Source organism: Ctenopharyngodon idella, chromosome 24 (assembly GCF_019924925.1).
Source record: "Ctenopharyngodon idella isolate HZGC_01 chromosome 24, HZGC01, whole genome shotgun sequence".
In the NCBI taxonomy this organism is placed as follows: Eukaryota; Metazoa; Chordata; class Actinopteri; order Cypriniformes; family Xenocyprididae; genus Ctenopharyngodon; species Ctenopharyngodon idella.
Genome location: NC_067243.1, coordinates 5,666,262 through 5,690,672, shown reverse-complemented (window position 1 = coordinate 5,690,672; position 24,411 = coordinate 5,666,262). Strand labels below are relative to the sequence as shown.

The window sequence follows — 24,411 nt, the reverse complement described above, 5'->3', positions numbered from 1 at the left end:
AAAATAACATAAAATAATAAAAACAATAAAATAATAACAATAATAACAACAATAACATATTATTAATATTATTATTTTAATTAGAATAATAATAATAATTATTATTATTATGTGTATATGTATATTTAACAGACCCAACGTTCAATACTTTCTGAGCTTGTCAAGCCAATTAATTATCACTATGTTGTGTTTCACAAGGACAATATAATATCAGATGTACACCATCTTCTTTTCACAACCTGTAAAAGTTCAGATGATGGCATTTGTTCCAAACGGCTGTAAACATTCACTCTGTGGATTCTCTTGCAAAACAACCACATGCGCTGTTGATCACGGATGATTAATATTTGCTGAAATCCAAGGCCACTGTGTACAAATTCTGTCAGATCTGGATGTCTGGTGCCTTAGAAACTCGCCCAGAGGAATTGAGTAACACAAGTTTCAATCTGGCCCGTGTTCAAATGGAGTTTCATGGTGTCATTGGACAGGCAGAGCAGCGGTAGGCATTATGGTGTTGAACATCGTTTTTAGTGTTTTAGTAACTAGTGTTTTGGATCGTTGCGAGGTGGGCTCTATTATAACTGTCTCTACTGTCAGTAGTATATGGTGCACTCAAATGTGGACATTTTAAAATGCAATCCTAACACAGACGCCACAATCCCCAACAGCTAATAAGCTTACAGTCCTGGCCTGTAAATCAGGTGATCCATTCAAGAATTAGTGTTGTCAAAAGTGCAGACTTCGGTACCAAGTCGGTACTGAAATTTTAAAAATGTGATGATACCAGCATTTCCCCTAGCATTATGAGCAGATTATTAAACATCTCTGATTGGCCATTGTGTTCACGCACTCAACAGATATGTTTGTGAGTGGCTACTATGATCAACACTTCAAAAACATGTTGTAAATAGAAACCTTTGACGGTCTTCACAGAGCGCTTACACAGATACACACGGGAGCTGGCCTATCTGTTGAGTACGTGAACCCAATGGCCAATCAGAGGTGTTTAAGTATCCGCTCAACAGCACTCAAAATGCTAGGGGGAAATGCCGGTATCATCACATTTTTAACATTTCAGCACCGACTTGGTACCAAAGTCAGTACTTTTGACAACTCTATTCAGAATACTGTCAGATGCTCTTCTTGCAATTGTCTATATGTCGCATAACATGCTATGTTTTTTGAGATTGTGAGGGACGTTTACAGATAAACAAGAGTTCAGCAACCGAACTGTTATATGTGCGTTTGTGTGTATTGAACGTGGACAACAAAACCACAGAACTTGAAAAGAAGTCTCTTCTGCTCACCAAGTCTGCATTTATTTGATCAAAAATATAGTAAAAATTCTGAAATATTATTACCATTTAAAATAACTGTTTTCTATGTGATTATATTGTAAAATGTAATTTATTCCTGTGATCAAAGCTGAATTTTCACCATCATTACTACAGTCTTCAGTCACATGATCCTTCAGAAATCATTCTAATATGCTGATTTGCTAATTTTAGCAATGTTGAAAACAGTTTTGCTGCTTCATATTTTTGTGGAAACTGTGAAACTTTTAATCAGGATTCCTTGATGAATATAAAGTTGTAAAGAACAGCATTAATTTGAAACAGAAATCTTTTGTAACACTATAAATGTCTTTACTATTACTTTTGATCAATTTAATGCATCCTTCATGAACAAAAGTTGAATAATTGTTGAGTAGTGTATATTTTGGTCTGTTCATCATCAAATCTCATTTTTGAAACACAACTGCTGCAGTCCCCGATATAAAAAGGCGCAACATGAGAGTGAATAAATGATGACAGAACTTTCATTTTTCTGTGAACTATCACTTTAAAAAAGCACTATATGCTGATTAGGTCTAATACTCCAGCGCCTGGAGATGACAGGATGAAGGGAGTGGTGAGGAGTGCTGGTTTTAACTTTCACTGGGATGAGCAAGTCTCAAGCAGATGCCTATTCTAAAGTAAATGTCCAATGGCACTTATGCTTATATCAGCTTACGACATGAAAGATAAACTGCTTTAATAATGAAAAGAATGGAAGAACCAATATCTGTTTCTTTAGTAATACAAGTCTCTATTCCAACACAGTTTATAGTTAGTATTTTTATCAAAAGGACCAAAAAACAACAAAAACATAAAAGCTGGTAATTTTAGCAGCTAACCTACATTGCTGTGAGGAATGGGGTTAGGGTGATCATGCCTCGCTGTATGTTTTCAAGTGTCCACGGTTCACATTACGGACTTTGACCATAGCACGATTTCAGCACATGCCTTCACTGGTCATAAAGTCTGCGCAAGATGAGGGGTTCAGCATGGCTGGACGTGTTAGCGGGCCTCATAAAAGATGACCTTTGACTCCAGACTGAATACAATACAATGCAACAATGCACTGATATCTCAAGGACAAAGACAACCGAACGCTCTCAAGTTAACTCATTTAGTCAAAGATTATCCAGAACACTAGTGGAACATCACGTTAACCTTGAGGAAGATCATTTAAAGGAACAGTTTAATTTAAATGTGTCGTTCCAACTGGTTTCCATGAGAAACTATTACTATAAAAATAGGGCTTTGTGTTTGAGATTTTGTCACACTTACCATTGTGGGACATGCCCACAGACAGGCACTTCTGAAAGCGACAATATTGGCACTTGTTTCGGTTCCTCTTTTGGATCTTACAGCGGCGTTCACACTTGTCGTACTCCAGTTTGAGGCGAATGGTCCGGCGGAAGAAACCCTACAATGTGGTAGAAACAGAAATCCAGTTTCATTCTAAAAAAAAACACTAATAACACATATTCTCAAGCATTTACAAACCAACACGGATCAACGTAAGGTCATCGCTTGTTTTAAATATCTGTCCTGTTCTGTACTGTACACTTTAAAGACGACTCATTCTATTTTAAGTTCATATCTCGCTATTAAACGGGCCAGAAAATTATGTACACAATCTAAACCAGGCACTTCTCGAAATAGCCTGGCAGTACATTGGAAGGTAGTGTTTGTCCTCATTTGTCCTTGGATCCGTCGGGGTTTCCTCTCTTGGAAACACAGCTTCTGCCTTCCAGGCATGGTGACAGAGATTTAAAATAGGAATAAGGTTGATAATCATACCCATGAGGAACACACCCATAACATTAGGGGTGAACAGTATGATCAGTTATTCTCACTGGAAAAGCATTGAAAAAAATAATTTATATATTAAATAACCATGTAGCAATGCCTAGTTTTGGATAATCCAGTGAATTATATATTTTATAAATGAAAAGTACTAAGATTTTTTTTTTTTTTTTTTTTTGCTTTAATATAAAAATATGCTCTGCATGTGCTGTTTGTTTAGGTTTCCAATAACGTGCATTTGGGAGCGCATATAAACTCTCAGCATCTCGGTTTACTCCATCTCTGCATATGCCAAGTTTGGGTCGTTTATAACATTCATCTCGGAATGCAACGTGCATCATTTCACCTGATTTCTAACGTTAATCACTTATAAACCCACACCAACACTGGAGAATACATCAATATGTTTCTAAATATGCAAATTGTTGTTCAAAAATAATCTGATTACTCGATTAATCGTCAAAATATTTGACCGAATACCAAAATAATCGTTAAGTGTTTGGGTTGTTTATAAAGTTCATCTTGGAACACAACGTGCGTCATTTCACCAGATTTGTAACATGAATCATTTATAAACCCACACCAACACTGGAGAAAACATCAATATGTTTCTAAATATGCAAATTGTTGTTCAAAAATGATCTGATTACTCGATTAATCATCAAAATATTCGACAGATTACCCGATTACCAAAAAATTTCGTTAAGAGTTTGGGTTGTTTAAAATGTTCATATCGGAACGCAACGTGTCATTTCTCCAGATTTGTAACGTTAAGCACCTACACCAACACTGGAGAATACATCAATGTTTCTAAATATGCAAATTGTTGTTAAAAAATCATCTGATTACTCGATTAATCGTCAAAATATTTAACCGAATACCAAAATAATCGTTAAGTGTTTGGGTTGTTTATAACATTCATCTCGGAAAGCAACGTGCATCATTTCACCTGATTTCTAATGTTAATCACTTATAAACCCACACCAACACTGGAGAAAACATCAGTATGTTTCTAAATATGCAAATTGTTGTTAAAAAAATATCTGATTACTCGATTAATCGTCAAAATATTCGTCAGATTTCCCGATTACCAAAATAATCGTTAAGAGTTTGGGTTGTTTAAAATGTTCATATCGGAACGCAACGTGTGTCATTTCTCCAGATTTGTAACGTTAAGCACCCACACCAACACTGGAGAATACATCAATATGTTTCTAAATATGCAAATTGTTGTTCAAAAATCATCTGATTACTCGATTAATCATCAAAATATTCAACAGATTACCCGATTACCAAAATAATCGTTAAGAGTTGTTTAAAATGTTCATATCGTAACGCAACATGTGTCATTTCTCCAGATTTGTAACGTTAATCACCTACACAAACACTGGAGAATACATCAATATGTTTCTAAATATGCAAATTGCTGTTCAAAAATCATCCGATTACTCGATTAATCGTCAAAATCCAATTACCGAAATAATCGTTAAGAGTTTGGGTTGTTTATAACATTCATCTCGGAACGCAACGTGCGTCATTTCACCAGATTTGTAATGTACATCACTTATAAACCCATGCCAACACAGGAGAATACATTAATATGTTCCTAAATATGCGAATTATTGTTAAAAAAAAATTGTCTGATTACTCGATTAATCAACAAAATAATCAACGATTACCAAAATAATCGTTAGTGACAGTCCTTTTCGAATGTATTTGACAATAAACCTCCCAGCAACGGCCAACACAACCAATTGAAACCTTGATATCAGAGCGTTATTCTCCTCAGTATCCCTGGAAATAACAAACAGGCCAGATCCGAAGGTCGTAAATGCATCCAAAGCATGAAATCAAGAGGCTTACACAATCTGGCAAAGCAAAGAAGATGACCAGGGGTTTGCCAGCAGAGCAGAGACTCAAAGTGCAGGCTGGCAAGAAGGGACGGGGTTGTAAAAAACGAATGGATGTTGCTTCACACATATTGAGCCATTTTGTCCCTAGAAACACTCGGTTTCGAAAGGAAGATTAGATGGAGAGATGGGAGAGGAAGAGGAGGAGAGGTTGAGGCGAGGACAGAAACACGGGAGGTGTTGGTCCCACTGGAAGGCGACGTGCTCCAGACCACATGTTCCTTCACAGAGAGCGAGCAGCCAAATCACGGGCATCAAACATGACCGAGCAGATGGAGAAGCAGAGGAGTGAGCTATGATGAAATGGATAGTTATGGCTCTGAAATATGATTCGGTGAGCTACGTTTGTTGTAAAGCACATTAAATAACTTTTGATGTGCTTTATATATTGACATTTATATATGTATGTATATTATTATGTATAATTTTATTGGTCTAATGAAATTCGCTTTACCTGGCGTACAGTTCTTACTCCAGCTGGTGTGGTAATAAAAACAGTATTAGAAAAGAGTATAAATAAGTCTAAGCCTGTACAAATGATAAACACTGCATCATCACACCACACAGGCTTTATTTAACCCCTACTATAGCTTGTTGCCCTCTGCAGCTGTGGCCCTGTGACCTGGCTCAAGCAGTCATATAATTTACGCCTGAACTGGGCGAGGACGCACCTGTTGCCCGTGTTTTAACATCAGGGTCAAGGCTAGAGTTTGACAGGCCTACTGTAAGTCGGGTGACAAATGAATAAATAGCTTCCAACGATTCTTTGCGATCAGAGAGTGTTTGGGAGGTGAAGGAAGTTATGCAAGTGAGGTGTCAAAACATACAAACATACATAGATGAGCATTATTTGCAGTGCAGTCATTGGTTATCGGTTTGATTAGTATTTGTTAACGATGACACTGTCATAATTGATTTTTAATAAAAATAATAAAAAATAATTGCTATTATTTTTATTATTAAATGAATTAATAAATAAATACATATTATTATTATTAATAATAGTGGTTGACCGATATTAATTTTTTGATGGCTGATGCCGATATAAAGCCGATATATTTGTAATTAACATTTATGTATATTATAAATACGTATAAACAGAAAAAGTAATCGTCCGATATTTAAGAAATGTAAAATATCGGCCGATATATCGGCCTTGGCTATATATCGGTCGACCACTAATTTTATTATATGTATTATAGTATACTTAACCATTACATATTAAGTTTTGATAGTTTGGTAGTTTAATGATTATTGAAAATAAAAAAAAGACTAAACACAAAAACATAAATTCTGCACATTAGTTATCAGGTAAATATATTTTATCAATGATGTCAAAGTAGGATGCTTTCATATATTATCACAATATTCAATATTTTCTAAACATAATATGTATATATGTATATAGTGTATATATATATATATATATATATATATATATATATATATACACACTATATTGCAAAAAGTATTGGGACACCCCTCCAAATCACTGAATTCAGGTGTTCTGATCACTTCCATGGCCACAGGTGTATAAAATCAAGCACTAGGCATGCAGACTGCTTCTACAAACATTTGTGAAAGAATGGGTCGCTCTCAGGAACTCAGTGGATTCAAGCGTGTTACCGTGATAGGTTGACACCTGTGCAATAAGTCCATTCGTGAAATTTTCTCTCTACTAAATATTCCACGATCAACTGTTAGTGGTGTCATAACAAAGTGGAAGCAGTTGGGAACAACAGCAACTCAGCCACGATGTGGTAGGCCACGTAAAATCACAGAGCGGGGTCAGCGCATGTTGAGGCGCGCGGTGCGCAGAAGTCGCCAACTTTCTGCAGAGTCAATAGCTACAGACCTCCAAACTTCATGTGACCTTCAGATTAGCTCAAGAACAGTGTGTAGAGAGCTTCATGGAATGGGTTTCCATGGCCGAGCAGTTGAAGCTGTAATAGCTGCAAAGGTTGGGCCAACTCCATATTAAACCCTACGGATTAAAAATGGGATGTCATTAAAGTTCATGTGCACGTAAAGGCAGGCGTCCCAAAACTTTTGGCAATATAGTTATATATATATATATATATATATATATATATATATATATATATATATATATATATATATATATATATATGAGTATACATTGCACATATTACGTTTCGAAAATAAAATACAAAAACACCTAAAAACAAACAATTGGCTCCAGTATCAGTTATAAAATAAAATAACAGCTGATTTCCGATTACCACCCTACAAAAGAAAAAAAAAAACTATTTAAAATACTTCAAAATTATTTAATTTTCCAAAAAAAATTTCTTTCTGGCCTTCATACAGCTCTTAGACAATGAAACGCACGTAAACACACTCTGTGGTAAGAACACGTCCCATCTTTTGTGTTGTTCTTCTGACAGCAATATTATGGCTAATGTGTCCAGTCAACAGATGTTCCTTTAGACACTGATCTGAGGGCAAAACATCCTCAGTGACCTTAGTGAGGCCGGTTTTCTGCTCCGAGCCAATAAGGAGAGTGTGTCCTGGGGCTAGAACAGGCCATCAGTGCGTGTGAGAGAAGTTATACAGAAAAACTTCAGTTTAATGCCTCTATACTTCATAGATATATACATATTTGTATGGGGAAACAGTTTTCACAGAAACTTAAAAAGTGAGTATGCAGCAGCTAAAGTGACAACTGCGACATTTAGATGTAGGGTTTTACGGGAGTCACGCAGCCAAGATGATGCCAGGATTGTGAGCGCTCTGATTTAAATATCAACCCTCGTTCGGTATTCAGAATTATTAGGCAATTATCTATAGGGCAGTAGCAAAAACACAAGTCTCACCTTGCAGCCCTCACATGCATGAACTCCATAGTGGTATCCTGACGCGCGGTCCGAGCACACGCGGCACTCCAGGTTCAGGGAGGTGGAGGTGAACTCTTCCTGTCCCGCCGGGCCACCGTACACACATGATGACGGGCTGGACGCAGGAGTCAGTGCATCTACACAAGCGAGCAAACAAATGTGCACACTTAAAAGTGATATAAATCACAATTAGAAAGTCACTGTCATTCAACGTAAAACAGTAAAAATGAAAAACAAATGTGCACACTTAAAACTAAAAATATGATGATTTGCTGCTCAAGAAATAGTATTATTATCAAGTACATACACACACATATACAAAGTTTTGCAGTGTAATATCAGAGAGAGTAGTGTGAAATTACTATTAGTCTTCTAATAATCACTATAATACTTCAAAGTTATTACATTTGACAAAATTTTAATGACAAAACATTAAGCCAAATCCACCTGTTTACCTCTTTGTGAGAAATCCAATTCACTCTGACTTTCTGCTGCTTCACACTTTTCCATGATGTCATTTCCTCATTTCTCGTGTATTGTGTTTTAACCTCAACACTTGTTTTCTCTCTTTGATTGTCTGATTTCTTATAATCAGGTTTATGTGCGCTGTCTAATGATTATATGGTGAAAAAGCAGATTATGATTCTGAAACTAATCATTTCTGCCCTCAAGGTTTAAATTTAGGAATTTAAAGTTTGTTCACAGAAATAATACGGATTCCATCAAGGTTCTAGAAGTGAAAACTAGGTCAGACATTCCAGAACCACAAGCTGATGTTGATTCATCAAAAACAACACAACAAGGTCTAAAAGGTCAAACATGTCAAGTGATACTTCACATTTTGCACATATATTACATCTGATAAATCATTGGAATATGTGCTGAATGCAATGAAGGAAAACTTTCATTTCCTGCCTGACAGTATATGAAAATTATTATGCTGCATAATATGTACATGTCCACAACATATTTTTAACTACTTTAAAACTATTTTTAATTAGTATTTTTGTTGTTTGCCAACAAAAAATCTAAACATTCAATTTTGAGATTTGACAATGAAAAAACACTTTCTTTGAGATAATATTTCTTTCATTTATCTTATGTTTTTATCATATTGGCAAATTGTTTCTTTTCATTTTTTTTCATAAGCATAGGTCTAACAAAATTTAAATGCTTACAATATGTTAGCAAAGCAATCTGCATTTGCATACTTATGTACAGTATGTTCCTGTTTTATTCTTTGCAAATCAGCTGGCAATTTGCAATGCAAAGCAACGCAACGTAACAATGTAACACAATGCAACAATATAATGTAATGTAATGTAACGCAATGTAGTGCAAAGCAACGGAATGAAATGTAATGTAATGTAATGCAGTGCAAAGCAACGTAACGTAATGCAACTTAACGCAATGCAGCGTAATATAATGTAATGCAATGCAGTGCAAAGCAACACAACGTAACACAATGCAACATCAAATAATGTAATGCAATGTAGTGCAAAGCAACGCAATGTAACATAACGCAGCGCAACTTAACGCAATGTAACGCAGCTAACACAGCGTAACAATGTAACACAATGCAACATAATGTAATGTAATGCAATGTAGTGCAAAGCAATGCAATGTAACACAATGTAACACAATGTAACACAATGCAACATAATATAATGTAGTGCAAAGCAACGCAACATCACGCAACTTAACACAATGTAATGCAATGCAGCATAATATAATGTAATATAATGTAATGCAATGTAGTGCAAAGCAACGTAACGTAATGCAACTTAACGCAACTTACAACTTAACACAACGTATCACAATGCAACATAATATAATGTAGTGCAAAGCAACGCAACTTAACGCAACGTAACAATGTAACACAATGTAACACAATACAACAATATAATGTAGTGCAAAGCAACACAACTTAATACAACGTAACAACGTAACGCAATGCAGCATAATATAATGTAATATAATGTAATGCAATGTAATGCAATGCAGTGCAAAGCAACGTAACACAACGTAACATTATAAAATATAATGCAATGTAGTGCAGAGCAACCAAATGAAATGAAATGCAATGCAACGTAATGTAACGCAATGTAATGTAATGTAACGTAATGTAACGTAACGTAATGTAATGTAGCGTAATGTAATGTAGCGTAACATAACAATGTAACGCAATGTAATGTAACATAATGTAACGTAATGTAATGTAGCGTAATGTAATTTAACGTAACGTAATGTAACAATGTAACGCAATGTAATGTAACGTAATGTAACGCAATGTAATGTAATGTAACGTAATGTAACGTAACGTAATGTAACAATGTAATGCAATGTAATGTAACGTATTGTAACGCAATATAACATAATGTAATGTAACGTAATGTAACGCAATATAACATAATGTAATGTAACATAATGTAACGCAATGTAACGTAATATAATGTAATGTTATGTAATGTAACGCAATTGCATGAAAACATTTCTTAAATCAGATTGTATTTGAGTGGCAGCATCTGGGTACCTAACGCAGTGGAGCTCTCCGATCCGGAGCCCAGACCCGACGACTGGTTCTCGGTCACCTCGAAGCTGCTGAGAGCGTCTTCATCGATGGACTGGGAGATGTCCTGAAGGTCTTCCATTCCCCCGATGAAGTCCCTGCACAAGGGGCTGTCCAGCGCTGAGTTGTTCAGTGGCGACGGGGCGCTGTAGTGGTTCTCCATGTCTACCATGTTGGCGGACAGGGGCAGAGCACGAATCACACATCAGCCTGGAGGAACGACATGGACATATATATTAAATAAATAAATATAATTCGTTTTCATTTTAATTTTAGTTTAAGTTTTAGTAATTTTTTGTCAGTATAAGCCAAATATACTAGGCCAGTATGTATACTTTGTATTAAGCTTTACTGTATTTTTATTTCAGTTTTAGTTTTAATGGTTTTAGTAACCAATTTTTCAAACCACTCAACAAAAGTTACAGTTTCGTCTCATTTAATTGAGGCACAACAGCTTGTCAGATAGTAGCCCTACTAAAAGCTTTATGTTGTCTGCAGTATTTTTATCAGCAGTAAATACGGTTAAGTTCACCCAAAATAGCCTTATCTAAACGTCTGTGTTGCGTCTGCCTGACACAGAGAGAAAATCAGAGAGCAAAACCAGGCCACAGGAGCAGCAAGCTTAAAAGAGACTTTGCAGATACATAGTAAATATCCTTCAGGCATTAAGAATTTACTCACATGCCACTTTAGGTCTATTTTGAGGTCATGCAAGTTTTCATAAACTCATGACACAATGGAAGTGTTAATAGTTCATCTGAGAGCTAGATCACATGACTTCAGAGTGACTTTATAAATGACACACGTACAGAAAAACCACAGCAGTAGTGAGAGTTTCACATGAAATTACAGTGAGTTTTTCTAAGTAAACAATGAGATAAAATGGAAAGCAACTTTCCTGAGAAAAAGACCATATAACCTCACGTGTCTCTTCTACCCTTCAAAAAAAAAAAAAAGAAATATACTTCAAGTTCATTTTATCAATTAAATTTAAGTAAAGTTTAAGTATATTTTCCTAACAATACTTTTATGTAGCAAGTACACTAAAATCAATGTACTACAAGTATACTATTTCAATACTTCTTGGGACTAAACTGGCTCACTTTTTAGTTTATAAAAGTATACTTTTAAGTGTAACAGTGGTAAATTGAGTACACAACATTTTTCAAAAAGTTATATAAAAACTATATAAACTGTAAACATTTATAAGATAGTATGTAAAACATATACTGGAGTACTACCTCAAAAAAGCCAATATGTAAGAAAAAAAGTATTTATTAGGCTACTCTATCAAAAGAGTCAACACAATTACAAGCCAATTATACTTAAAATACTTAATTACACTTTACTTATTTCTCGATCAAAAGAGTACAAGTATAGGCCAAATATACATAGACTTTTCTGTATACTTGCAAGTATAAGCCAAGTACACTTATGATACTTAATACTTTTCTGAAGTAAATCTCGATCAAATGATTGAGTACAAGTATAGGCCAAATATACTTACTTTTCTGTATACTTGTCATTAGAATTCAAGTATACTTAGAATACTTAATACTTTTCTGAAGAATATATATCGATCAAATGATTAAGTGCAAGTATATACCAAATATACTTACTTTTCTGTATACTTCTCAGTATAAGCCAAGTATACTTAGAATATTTCTCTGAAGTATATCTTGATCAAATGACTGAGTACAAGTATAGGCCAAATATACTTAGACTTTTCTCTATATTTGTCAGTAGAATTCAAGTATACTTGGAATACTTAATCATTTTCTGAAGTATATCTTGATCCAATGATTTGAGTACTGGTATATGCCAAATATACTTACTTTTCTGTATACTTGTCAGTATAAGCCAAGTATACTTGGAATATTTTTCTTAAGTATATCTTGATCAAATGATTGAGTACAAGTACTGGCCAAATATACTTAGACTTTTCTCTATATTTGTCAGTAGAATTCAAGTATACTTGGAATACTTAATCATTTTCTGAAGTATATCTTGATCCAATGATTTGAGTACTGGTATATGCCAAATATACTTACTTTTCTGTATACTTATCAGTATAAGCCAAGTATACTTGGAATATTTTTCTTAAGTATATCTTGATCAAATGATTGAGTACAAGTACTGGCCAAATATACTTACTTTTCTGTATACTTGTCAGTAGAATTCAAAATACTTATAATACTTAATAGTTTTCTGAAGTATATCACAATCAAATGATTGAGAGCAAGTTATAGGCCAAAAATACTTACTTTTCTGTATACTTGTCAGTAGAAGTCAAGTATACTTTGAATACTAAATAGTTTTCTGAAGTATATCTCGATCAAATAATTGAGTACAAGTATTGGCCAAATATACTTACTTGTCAGCATAGGCCAAGTATACTTGGAATATTTTTATGAAGTATATCTTCATCAAATGATGAAGTACAAGTATAGGCCAATATACAATGTACTTGTCAGTATGAGCCAAGTATACTTATTATACTTAATACTTTTCTTCGATATATTTTAAGTTTAAAAGAAGTATACTAATAGTGAATCTAATGTTTGAAGCTGTGCTCAGACTTGCTCAAGATACCAAAGTATGGAATCAAGTCTGAAATCTCAATATGAACGCAAATATTTCTCATCAAATGATCCAAGCTGCTCTCCACATTCACTTTTTGGCTCTAGAGTCTATCCGGATGACAAATAGTGACTCAGTTTTTATCTCTCCTGAGGAATTTTAGGAGAAATATCTGAGACAAAGTTGATACTGAAAATCAGTTGTCTTCTACTATAATACAAGTCCAAGAAAAAAAAATGGTATTACCATGGTATTTTTCACATCTAAACACAGAGATTTAGACTTAAGGAAAACCTGAGTTTGAAGGACCTGGAAGCGACAGTCAGACATCACGCGTTCATCATGTTTGACTGACACGACTGTTTGTGACAATGACAAAGACAGAAATAGATAGACAGAAACTCATTCACTCAATGTCACTGAAGAGCAAAAACAAGAAAGGGGGGGAAACACTTGTAGATGGGAAACAATGAGCGAGAGGAGTAGGAGGACAAATACAGCAGATCTTTGTGTCTGTCAGAGGTCAAAGAGGGACACGACACTCTCATTCAGACACATTCAAGGTCACAGACAGACAGAAACGTTACAAAAATACCCAACCAATAAACTTACACAAACAACTTCAAAAGAAGTAAAGGTAACTCACAGTTTGACTAGGGCCCTGCAATGCGAAAAAACGTAGTCATAAAAATGGAATTAATGTGGAATGTCACAGAATTTTGCAAATTTGGTGAACATTAAAGCTCAAAAAGACTGCTATTCATCGATAGGATGAAAAGTGTAGTGTGACCGTCCCTCACGAAGTACTTGCATACTGCTTTTTTTTTTTTTTTTTTAAATAAGTATGCAATATACAATGCTTAACGTTTCAAATGGTATCATGCAAACTGTAATTTCTATTAAAATTGTGGAACAATATTGTGCAGCACTTTTTTTTAACAACTGAACATAGCTCTTTTCTATTTATGCTCATAAAACACTGAGTGCTTGAACATCAATATGCATCAAATCAGGCGACCAATCAGCTGCAGGAGAATAAATACTTCGCTGCTGCATGATTATGTAACACTCATGCAAATAAACAAAGGTCCTGTATGTAATGCGAGCTTGTTCAACACCTACTCACTCCTGTGATGACAAGCCACTAAACACGCTGCATCGCCCCCAGCCAGGACACGCTGTTCCCTGACACTCGTCTCAGAGACAGACCAGAGAGAGGGCAGCCAGTGGTCACAGACCACGGGCGATACGCCAGGGCATTGCACCCCGGCAGCCACAAGAAGTACATGTGTACGGTATTTATCAGGCTGGACAGTACAATGATATGGCATGTACAGTTCTCCGGGGCAGTGATGGTTCACTTTCCATTCTAGATCAGTGGAAGCTGCCAAACCATTTCCATTTCACTTATTTTCTTCAATATTTTCTTCTTTTTGAGAAAATAATTGCAAGCTATAAAGTCAACTTGCAATTGCGAGAAAAAAGTCAAAATTGCGACTTTATATCTCGTAATTCTGACTTTATATCTCGCAATTCTGACTTTATATCTCGCAATTCTGACTTTATAATACGCAATTCTGACTTTATATCTCACAATTCTGACTTTATAACTCGCAATTCTGACTTTATATGTCACAATTCTGACTTTATATGTCACAATTCTGACTTTATATCTCACAATTCTGACTTTATAACTCACAATTCTGACTTTATAACTCGCAATTCTGACTTTATATGTCACAATTCTGACTTTGTATCATGCAATTCTGACTTTGTATCTCACAATTCTGACTTTATATCTCGCAATTCTGACTTTATATCTCGCAATTCTAACTTTATATCTCGCAATTCTGACTTTATATGTCACAATTCTGACTTTGTATCATGCAATTCTGACTTCGTATCTCGCAATTCTGACTTTATAACTCGCAATTCTGACTTTATATGTCACAATTCTGACTTTGTATCATGCAATTCTGACTTCGTATCTCACAATTCTGACTTTATATCTCGCAATTCTGACTTTATATCTCGCAATTCTAACTTTATATCTCGCAATTCTGACTTTATATGTCACAATTCTGACTTTATATCTCGCAATTCTGACTTTATAACTCGCAATTCTGACTTTATATGTCACAATTCTGACTTCGTATCTCGCAATTCTGACTTCGTATCTCGCAATTCTGACTTTATATCTCGCAATTCTGACCTTATAACACGCAATTCTGACTTTATATCTCGCAATTCTGACTTTATATCTCGCAATTCTAACTTTATATCTCGCAATTCTGACTTTATAACTCGCAATTCTGACTTCGTATCTCGCAATTCTGACTTCGTATCTCGCAATTCTGACTTTATATCTCGCAATTCTGACCTTATAACACGCAATTCTGACTTTATATCTCGCAATTCTGACTTTATAACTCGTAATTCTGACTTTATAACACGCAATTCTGACTTTATAACTCGTAATTCTGACTTTATATCTCGCAATTCTGACTTTATAACTCCCAATTGCGAGAAAAAAGTCAGAATTGTGAGATAAGAAGTCGCAATTACCTTATTTATTGTTTTTTTTAGTGGCGGAAACAAACTTTCATAGTATACTGTGTGTATGCAGATAAAGTTCTTATACATTCATATCCACCTTATTTATCAATGCGGAAGTAAGATATATGGTAAGAAATACCAGTTTGCAATATCAAGCAGCATAACGAGCTGTTTTGTACAGCTAAAAATAACTGGAAAAGAATGACGCCAGAAGCCAGACACATTAAATTTACAAATGTTTGCCCACTCTTACCTGAAAAATAAGGTGGATATATCCAACTTTGTATAAAGAGCTGGCCGATAATATAGTTCCATTCAATCAGGCAGTTAAATATTGTTTAAAATATAACTATACAGTAGCAAATTCAGCCAATATAATTATAATCAACACTGAAAAACAAAGACCTGCTTTTTCATTACTTGACCAGTAGAAAATATCCAGATTTACAAGCATCTGATGCAATATGTATGTGAGAAAAGAATCACAATATATCAATTATATGATTGCAATTTGCATATGTGTGATTACACTGCCACAGCCCCAGTCTAGAGTAACAGTACACACTGAACTCTTATTTCCCAAGATCAAAGAAATATCCTGTTTTTAATGATATTACCCTTTTAAGTAGCAAGAAACTGACGCTTTATTGAGCATACATGATATATTTACCAACAAATTAAGTTCTTCGTAAGGCTGAAGCTATGACCAACAAATATGAGTAGTTAGTTATTATGAGGAGCAATGGATTGGTTATTAGCTTCAGGACAGAGTCTTGGATGGCCAAGGACGATCTTAGTGAATCAATGACAACTCCTGCTATACAGCATTATTATAAGAGCGGATTAAAACCGAGATATAGGGCGGCTCGGATAACGCTACATACACTTACAGTCTGTTTGAATGAAGTGTATTGAAAGTCATCAATGCATGAAATATCACGAGTTCTATCACTAGCTAAATATATCAGCAAAACAATAAAAAATACAAAACAAATGAGCTTCATTAGTACTAGGATTAGAGTCAGAACAGCATGTGCAAAACCACAACAAAACCTCACCTTCCTCTTGAGTGTATACACGTGATCTGATGTTTATGTGTCTTTATACATGGAAAGTACTAATCGTCCAGCAGAGATCAGTGGCAAATGCTTCACGTGCCTGTGTCTTGTTTCAAGTTGCAATTCAACACACAACGTGACCTCAACCGTGGGTTGGGGGTGGATGAGGGGGCAACGTTGTCAACAAAACCGGACACCAAAACCCAAATGACACACTTCTCACGGTAACATTATCATGGTAACATTAAGGCTGCGGAACATCAGCGTGGGGGAGTGCGAAAATCTGACAGCCACAAGTCATTGTTTAACAGTTTAACAGTGCTGAAACGAATGGGAAGTGCTTTCATTTGAGTGGAATCAAGTTAGTTGAATCAGTTGAAATTACTAAACGGCTCTTAATCTGCTTGTGTTCAGTGACGGATCAGTGTATGTTAAGGGTTCGACTCTAAGGGGAATAAGCCAGCCATTAGGGGTGAGTGATATGACCAAAGTCTTATTTCACGGTATAGTAAATAATAGTTGACCATGGTGACTTATCCCTATTCACTTGCTAAGATCTGAAAAGGAAAAAAGATTCAACGACTTTCTAAAGCGACTTGTGAGACTCGAAACCCAATACGCTTGTTCGCAGTGCAATTGCTGCAATCAAAATCAACACTATACCTGAAAGTTACTAAAAATACATTTATTAGTAAAAGTACTGGTCTCCGTTCATCTCCAAATACAACAACTTCACTTCTGAAACTGCACATATGGGGAAAATACATTTTCCTGATTCAGTCGAATCAGGTTAAATAAAATCAACCCGATCCTTGCCCTGGGTGGTTGCTGTGCGGTTTCTGTGCGGATACTGGGTGGTTGCTGGGTGGTTGCTGTGCCACAGCAACCACACAGCCACCACCCAGCAACCACACAGCAACTGCCCAGCATCCACACAGCAACAACCACCCAGCAATCGCACAGCAACCACCCAGCATCTGCATAGCAACCACCCAGCAACCACCCAGCAACCAACCACCAACCACCCAGCAACCACCCAGCATCCGCACAGCAACCACCCAGCAATCGCACAGCAACCACCCAGCAATCACCCAGCATCCGCACAGCAACCACCCAGCAACCACCCAGCATCTGCACAGCAACCACCCAGCAACCAACCACCAACCACCCAGCAACCACCCAGCATCCGCACAGCAACCACCCAGCAACCACCCAGCATCTGCACAGCAACCACCCAGCAACCACCCAGCATCCGCACAGCAACCACCCAGCAACCACCCAGCAACCGCACAGCAACCGCACAGCATCCGCACAGCATCCGCACAGCATCCACCCAGCATCCACCCAGCAACCACCCAGCAACCACCCAGCAACCGCACAGCATCCGCACAGCAACCACCCAGCATCCACCCAGCAACCACCCAGCAACCACCCAGCATCCACCCAGCAACCAACCAGCATCCACCCAGCAACCAACCAGCAACCGCCCAGCAACCGCCCAGCAACCGCCCAGCAACTGCTCATAACACCCTAGCAACAGCCTGGCAACCTCCCTGGCATTGTGGCGGTAAGTTTTGCACAGGCAATCACAGTCATTTCACGTCAACTTAAAGTAAACACGACAACTACATAGTGCAGTGCTCAATACCTCATTTACTGGGTAAAACTGAAAGTAACATGCGTAAATTTGAATATGTGGTTGTAGCAATCTTGTTTTACAGCGCCTGAGGCCTCAACAGAGAGTCCTGGATCATTAACTCACAATCTCTCCTGAGCTGCTTACGGTTTGTCTGTCTCTGACATGGTCATTTAGTGTGATGGACGTTTAGAGTCCTTGTCAGACGGACTTAAGCAGCGAACACAACTTCAGTATTGTCTGTCAGGACAGAAGCTTCTGAGATTAAAGCTGCAGTGAGACAACAGCAGATCAGGTCAAAGCGCAGGAAATGACACGTTTAAAACTGCTCTGTGTTGGCTTAAACTGAAATTCCCCTCAGGGATCAATTAAGTCAGTCTGTCTTTCCGTCTGTCACTTGGTTTAGAGATACCTGCCTTGCCTGAGTAAACCAAAATGTGGTTTTGTATTTTTAGCAGGTCTCTTCAAACCCAAAGTGCTGTTGTTGCAGTAAATATGTAAATATAAGTGCGTGACTATGTTTAGACAAAGTGGAAAACTGAGTATGAAAACATCTGAGGGAGGAAGAAGCCAACTGTGAAAACAGCAATTAAAAACAGTGTTCATGCATCCATACATGCATTATGTGCATTGCTAAATGCAGAATTTTAATATTTTATCATTATTATTTCACCCTCATGTTTTTAATGTTTCAAACCCATTTGACTTTCTTCTTTGAAACACAAAACGAGATGTTTGGCAGAATGTCCAAGATTCTGTTTTCAAAAGTGCATAGTGAAATGTACGGCCAAAAAAAAAAAAATTATTTATAAAAATATACTAACTGATTGGAATGGTCTACTTAAAAGTTGTTGAGACGTTGATGTTATTCTTTACGGAGACACAGGCAGGTGGTTGGGATAGAAAAACTTGTCAGCTCAACCTGAAAATCCTGTTTTAGGAAAATAAACAGTGGGGTAACATACAGAGCGAGAACATTCCCATTCTCTTACTCAATAACTAAAAAAGAAGGCTCTGATTAGACGTCTCAGATTCCAAATGGTAGAACACAAGTCAGACAAAGACCCTCAGTAAGAGACAAGGAGAGATGAGCATTTTGCTTACGATTTTGAGAGCAAGAAAACATTGCAGAGAGGCAGACAGAAGAAGCACAACATGCTCTGACATGAGAGGAAATTTGTGATAATTACTTATCTAAAGACACCTAATCTAACATGTAACGGTACTAATGGAGGCCGATTTGGTTTTCCTTGTTCCTTGTGGCTTTTCTGAAATACTGGTTTCTGATTGGTCAATCGTGGCATTCTGCGGTCACATATTTTAGCATATTTACTGCTAAACTATCCGTTGCTACATATTTATGTTTTTTGTATCACTTCGTATTCTTTCCTCTCACATACTGTAATAAAATAATTCAACTTAAATCAATAGTTCACATCCATTTTTTTTAATTATTCGGTTGTGCAATAAGCAGGTACAGTCAGATGGTCATTTTGCGCAATAAAACTCCTTCAGGGTAATAAAAGCTTTGAGTTTATTTAGCGTTTATGACCGTCTGACTGTATATTATCTCTTGCACGTTTGACACTGCACTCAGAGTTATTAATTAATCCTGGTTAGTCAGGATTTTCGGTTTCACACTGTACATTTGTAACCCCTGGGTTAATGTTCTTATTTGCATGTTTATGCAATTAAAACATTAATGGTTTAACTACTAATTCGACACACAAATACTGAATTTAGGTTCTTTTTTATGTCTTCTTCTGCTTGAACTGAGAAATACAAAATTATGTCAAAATATCCATGTCTTAAGTGAACATAAACACTTGAGAATAATGGATAAAATTCAACAATTTGAACATGGAGCTGCTTTGAGGTCCCAATATCTACAGGACTGAACTATATAGGGCCTTGAAAATGAAGATTTCAAAAGAAAAGTTTATTAAGAATGAAAATCTAGAAGGATATTAAGATACCTTGAATACTTTTAGAGTTACAGGCATGACAACTTTAGAAAAGGATTATTTATGGCACTCAGATATGTTCTATGCAATTGAGTTGATAGAAAAACACGAGATACATTTCTAGTTTTAACATTATTTATTCTTCAGATATTCCTCTTTGAAAGAAAAAAATATCAGCTGTATGCAAAGTGACCCACATTTGGTTTTTGACTACTAAAAATGTGTACAATTAATCAATTTACTCATGGAGAAGCATTAAGATCTCCATATCTCTGGGATTGAACCATCGAGGGCCTTTAAAATTAAGATACCAAAAGGACAGTTGGTTAAGAAGGAAATATTAAGATATCTTTAATACTTGAGTTTCAGGCAAGCAAACTTGAAGCAAAAAAACGTCTGGAAGTGCTTTTTGCCATTTTTGAACTGTCACCGTTGGCATATAATGAAACAAGGACTGCTAAAGTCAACAGATTTTACTAATAGACCTACCAATCTCTGTGTAAAAATAAAATAATGATGCTGCCATCTTTCTAAGATCATTTTTACACCCCTCTAATTTGGCTCCAAATCTCAGGTGAAAATGGTCATTTTGACCTCTCTCTACAAAATAGAGGATTACTCAGTAAATTATACATCTGTGACATTTAATATTTCGGCTTCACCACTATTTATGTTTGTCTTTCTACAGAAAAAAATTTTTACAAAATCAAAAATTTGAGCCGGGGAATTTTCCGAAATTTGGTTGGTTTGGCACGGAATGACCCTATATGGCTGGCTTAAAATAAACCCAAAATAGGTTGGAAATTACACACATAATTACTAGAAGCAACAATAATAATTAAAGATGAACATTTATTAATAAGCAATTTAATAAATGTTTATTGTTTATTATACATAATTATAAGCAATACAGTAATTTTTAAACAATAGTTGAGCTAAATAAAACTACCCAACAGGTTAGGCAAGCATTTAACCCAACCGCTAGATCAAAACAACCCAATCGCTTGGTTTGTCCAATTTTAACCCAACTTGGGTTGTTTTTAACCCAGCATTTTTTAGAGTGTACAGTTACAAAACATTAAAATACTCCACAGATGTCATGACAAAAAAAACCTGAAAACTACAGCAAAATACAGGTCAACACAACTAAGAAAACACAAGGTAAACTCCATGACCTTCACAGAACATCCGGTTATGCAAGTTTATGGGGGGTTGGTGCTTCAAGCAGTGTGTCTGCTTTAGTAATTTAAACACCGGCCCCGCAGCGAGAATAGGACAGTCTAGTTTGTGTCCATGGCTCTGTCGCATTAGCCAGGCAATGCAAGTTACAACTTAACCAATGTGTAGCAGAAATGACAAATAACGCGGCATGTTGGAATTACCACAATTACGAGTTTCCAATTTGCTCACCTTTTTGTCGAACTTGTAGGCAATGAGTACTAGTACTAGTTTACAGAGATCTTAGGACTTTCTACAAATGGAGCAACCAAATTTAGAAAGATCTAAATTAAACTAGTGTGAGTTTTAAATCCCAACAAGGGATGCTCCGAAACTAAAATGGTCCAAAATAGGAAGAAAATCTTGGTGCACAGCGAATTTTGACTAGGAGTTAATCGTAAAGTCACACCATTTGAAGGAAAAACATTACTTCAAACCTTATTATAATATTAAAGCCATCATGAAATCTAAATTCTTACTTTTTTATGGAATATTGCAAAATTTATTATAAACTATTTATCCGTGCACATCATTATTTTTTTTAATTTGTGTGCCTCATAATCTTTAATCAAAATAACTTCCCCTCTCTCTTGCAGAGACATTTCTTCTCTTCTCTGATGACGAGGGCAGGGCAACCTGTCACTCAAATGAGATCCACCAATAGCAAACCACAACCATCCAATAAGTTCCCCACAAACAAAATCAAGCCCCGCCCTACATTTGTTCTTGTTTGAAAAGCAGTATCACTTAGATATACATCACAATAGAAAAGACTATTGCAATTGTTTTATTCCAACCATAAAATAGTCCAAATTGCTTCTAAAGTCACGACATGATGAGGTGTGACAGACACAAGTGGTGGAAAAACAAATTTGTCTTGTTAAGATTTAAAAAATGCAAAATTCGTCTATCATGTCTAAAGAAGATGCATGAGATTTAATTTAATTGCAACCCGAAGAACTGGTAGTGCAAACCTACCAGAATTGTGAAAGATCAGTTATTATAAACAGAGATGGAAAAACCCAGATGCCATTTATGTAGCTGGTAAATCTGAGATAGGTACTGCAAGATCTGGGTCAAATTACAGAGAGTCATGGCAATGCATGCTGCAACTCACAGGCTGTATGTGAGAACCCGTGTCCAGCAACATGCCCGTATCTGCTGACAGTACCAGTTTCACTGGCAAAACAGCCTAAATATTTGAGTTTATTGGGACTCAACAGCAGTTTTATCCCTCAATGCAATGCTTTTGCTAGACACAGTAGAGCTGGAACCAATAAAAACAGGTGGACAAATGAATGAAGACGCTCAGATTTTGGCCAATAGTACTAATTATTATTAGTAGAGCAAACATCACTATTACAATTACTCATACTTTGGGTTAGGATAAGAAAAGTCCCACTTATGTTAAACTAGAGAGCTTGAATATCAGAACGACTATTTCTAAACTCTAATGAATCGGTCCATGTCTTCTAAGATGGTCATTTGCCACACAATAAACTCTCTGACTATTGCAGCTCTGCAAACACATTAAAAGCATAAGCAATCTGTTGGATAACACTGCAACCAGCTTTATCGTGTTGAATATTTGAAGAAGGCGCTGTGAGAGAGCAGTTTAGAGTAAATTACACCAGGCTCGGGAGAAAAACAGCGCAGTAAAGGCAGATTAGAGGAAGCCTGCAGGACGCGGAGAAGGTCTTGTAAATGCATGCTCAGCTAGCTGATACAACACAAAGAGGTCACCATAGGATTAAAGGACAGCATTAACCACTAAATTATCATGTAGTGTCTGACATGATGGTAGGGTTAAGGTTGCAAAAACACACTTTGGTGATACCATCGTTTTGGTGATTACCAAATTCATATGGTATTTACATAATACTCCAAGTAGAGCTGCACAATTATAATCATTAAAAGATTGCGATCTCGATTCAAACACCCACACAATCTTATTCCTAAATGACAATGATTCAGCTCTGTTAAACCTTTGACGAAATCACAGCAGAACATTCAGATCTGCGTTCTGAGCCAAAGAGAGCCAAACAGTCTTTTCAACCACACAGTATCATAATTTCTTTGTTTCAATAATTGAATCACAGAACTACTGGAATAAAAGTTTATAGTTCAGATATAAACACTGATCCAAATCACATTTTGAAAGTAAATTGACGCTTCAAATAAAGATTTTATTACATTGTTACGCCAGTAGGTGGAGACAAGTGACATTTAAAAATGCATTTGTCATTGAATCATTCATTCAAGAGATTTGTTCAAAAACGTTGTTTCATCCCAAAGCCCTTTGAAAGCAAGCCTGCAAGATTAGCCGAAAAAAGCGCAACGCTGCAGTACCCAAGAATTTTTTTTAATGGATGTCGATGGAGGAGAGGCTTCACTCTTCTAAATAAACCACTTTTGTGAGAAAATAGCTTATTATTTAATGAACTGACAGCCCATCAGTTAATCTTCAACATGTTTGCTCTTAAACATTTGTTTTGGATTGATCTATTTTTGGAGTTTACACCAGAAAAAAATGCTGTTTTATAAGAGAACTCACGCGACAGGTAGGACTCAGTTTACGGCACTTCCCATTTTTTCGATGGCATCCGCAAACAGTGATCTGCACAACTGATGTCAAGGCTTCAATGTGATTGAGGCACACGTGATCCAAGTTAGCCGTTACGCTTTCTGCAATGGTAAAGCCACGGACCCTCGTATTTCCTAATAATAAGACCATCTCTGTTCATCCAGTAATGATCGCAAAGTCTTTATGAGTGAGTCATTGAATCATTCACACTGAATTTTTTTAAATAATTACCTCAAATTAATTCAATTTTATTTTTAAACAGATTGCAGCAATTAACATTTTGTCAGAACCTCTAGTAAATGGCATTATTTTGTTTAGTTTTCTATTCAGAATCGTGGGAGAAT

At 36.2% G+C, this 24,411-nt stretch overlaps 1 protein-coding gene across 1 annotated transcript in view; it reads right to left on the bottom strand.

Annotated features, from left to right (window-relative positions):
• Positions 1-24,411, bottom strand: part of pparab (peroxisome proliferator-activated receptor alpha b) — a 39,078-nt gene that overhangs the window by 12,468 nt on the left and 2,199 nt on the right. Inside the window, exons 3-5 of the mRNA XM_051883407.1 lie at positions 10,436-10,681; positions 7,882-8,039; positions 2,613-2,751 (exon numbers count right to left, since the gene is read on the bottom strand). Coding sequence (XP_051739367.1) covers positions 2,613-2,751; positions 7,882-8,039; positions 10,436-10,643 — 505 coding nt within the window. The 5' untranslated portion in view covers positions 10,644-10,681. The remainder of the gene's footprint in view (positions 1-2,612; positions 2,752-7,881; positions 8,040-10,435; positions 10,682-24,411) is intronic.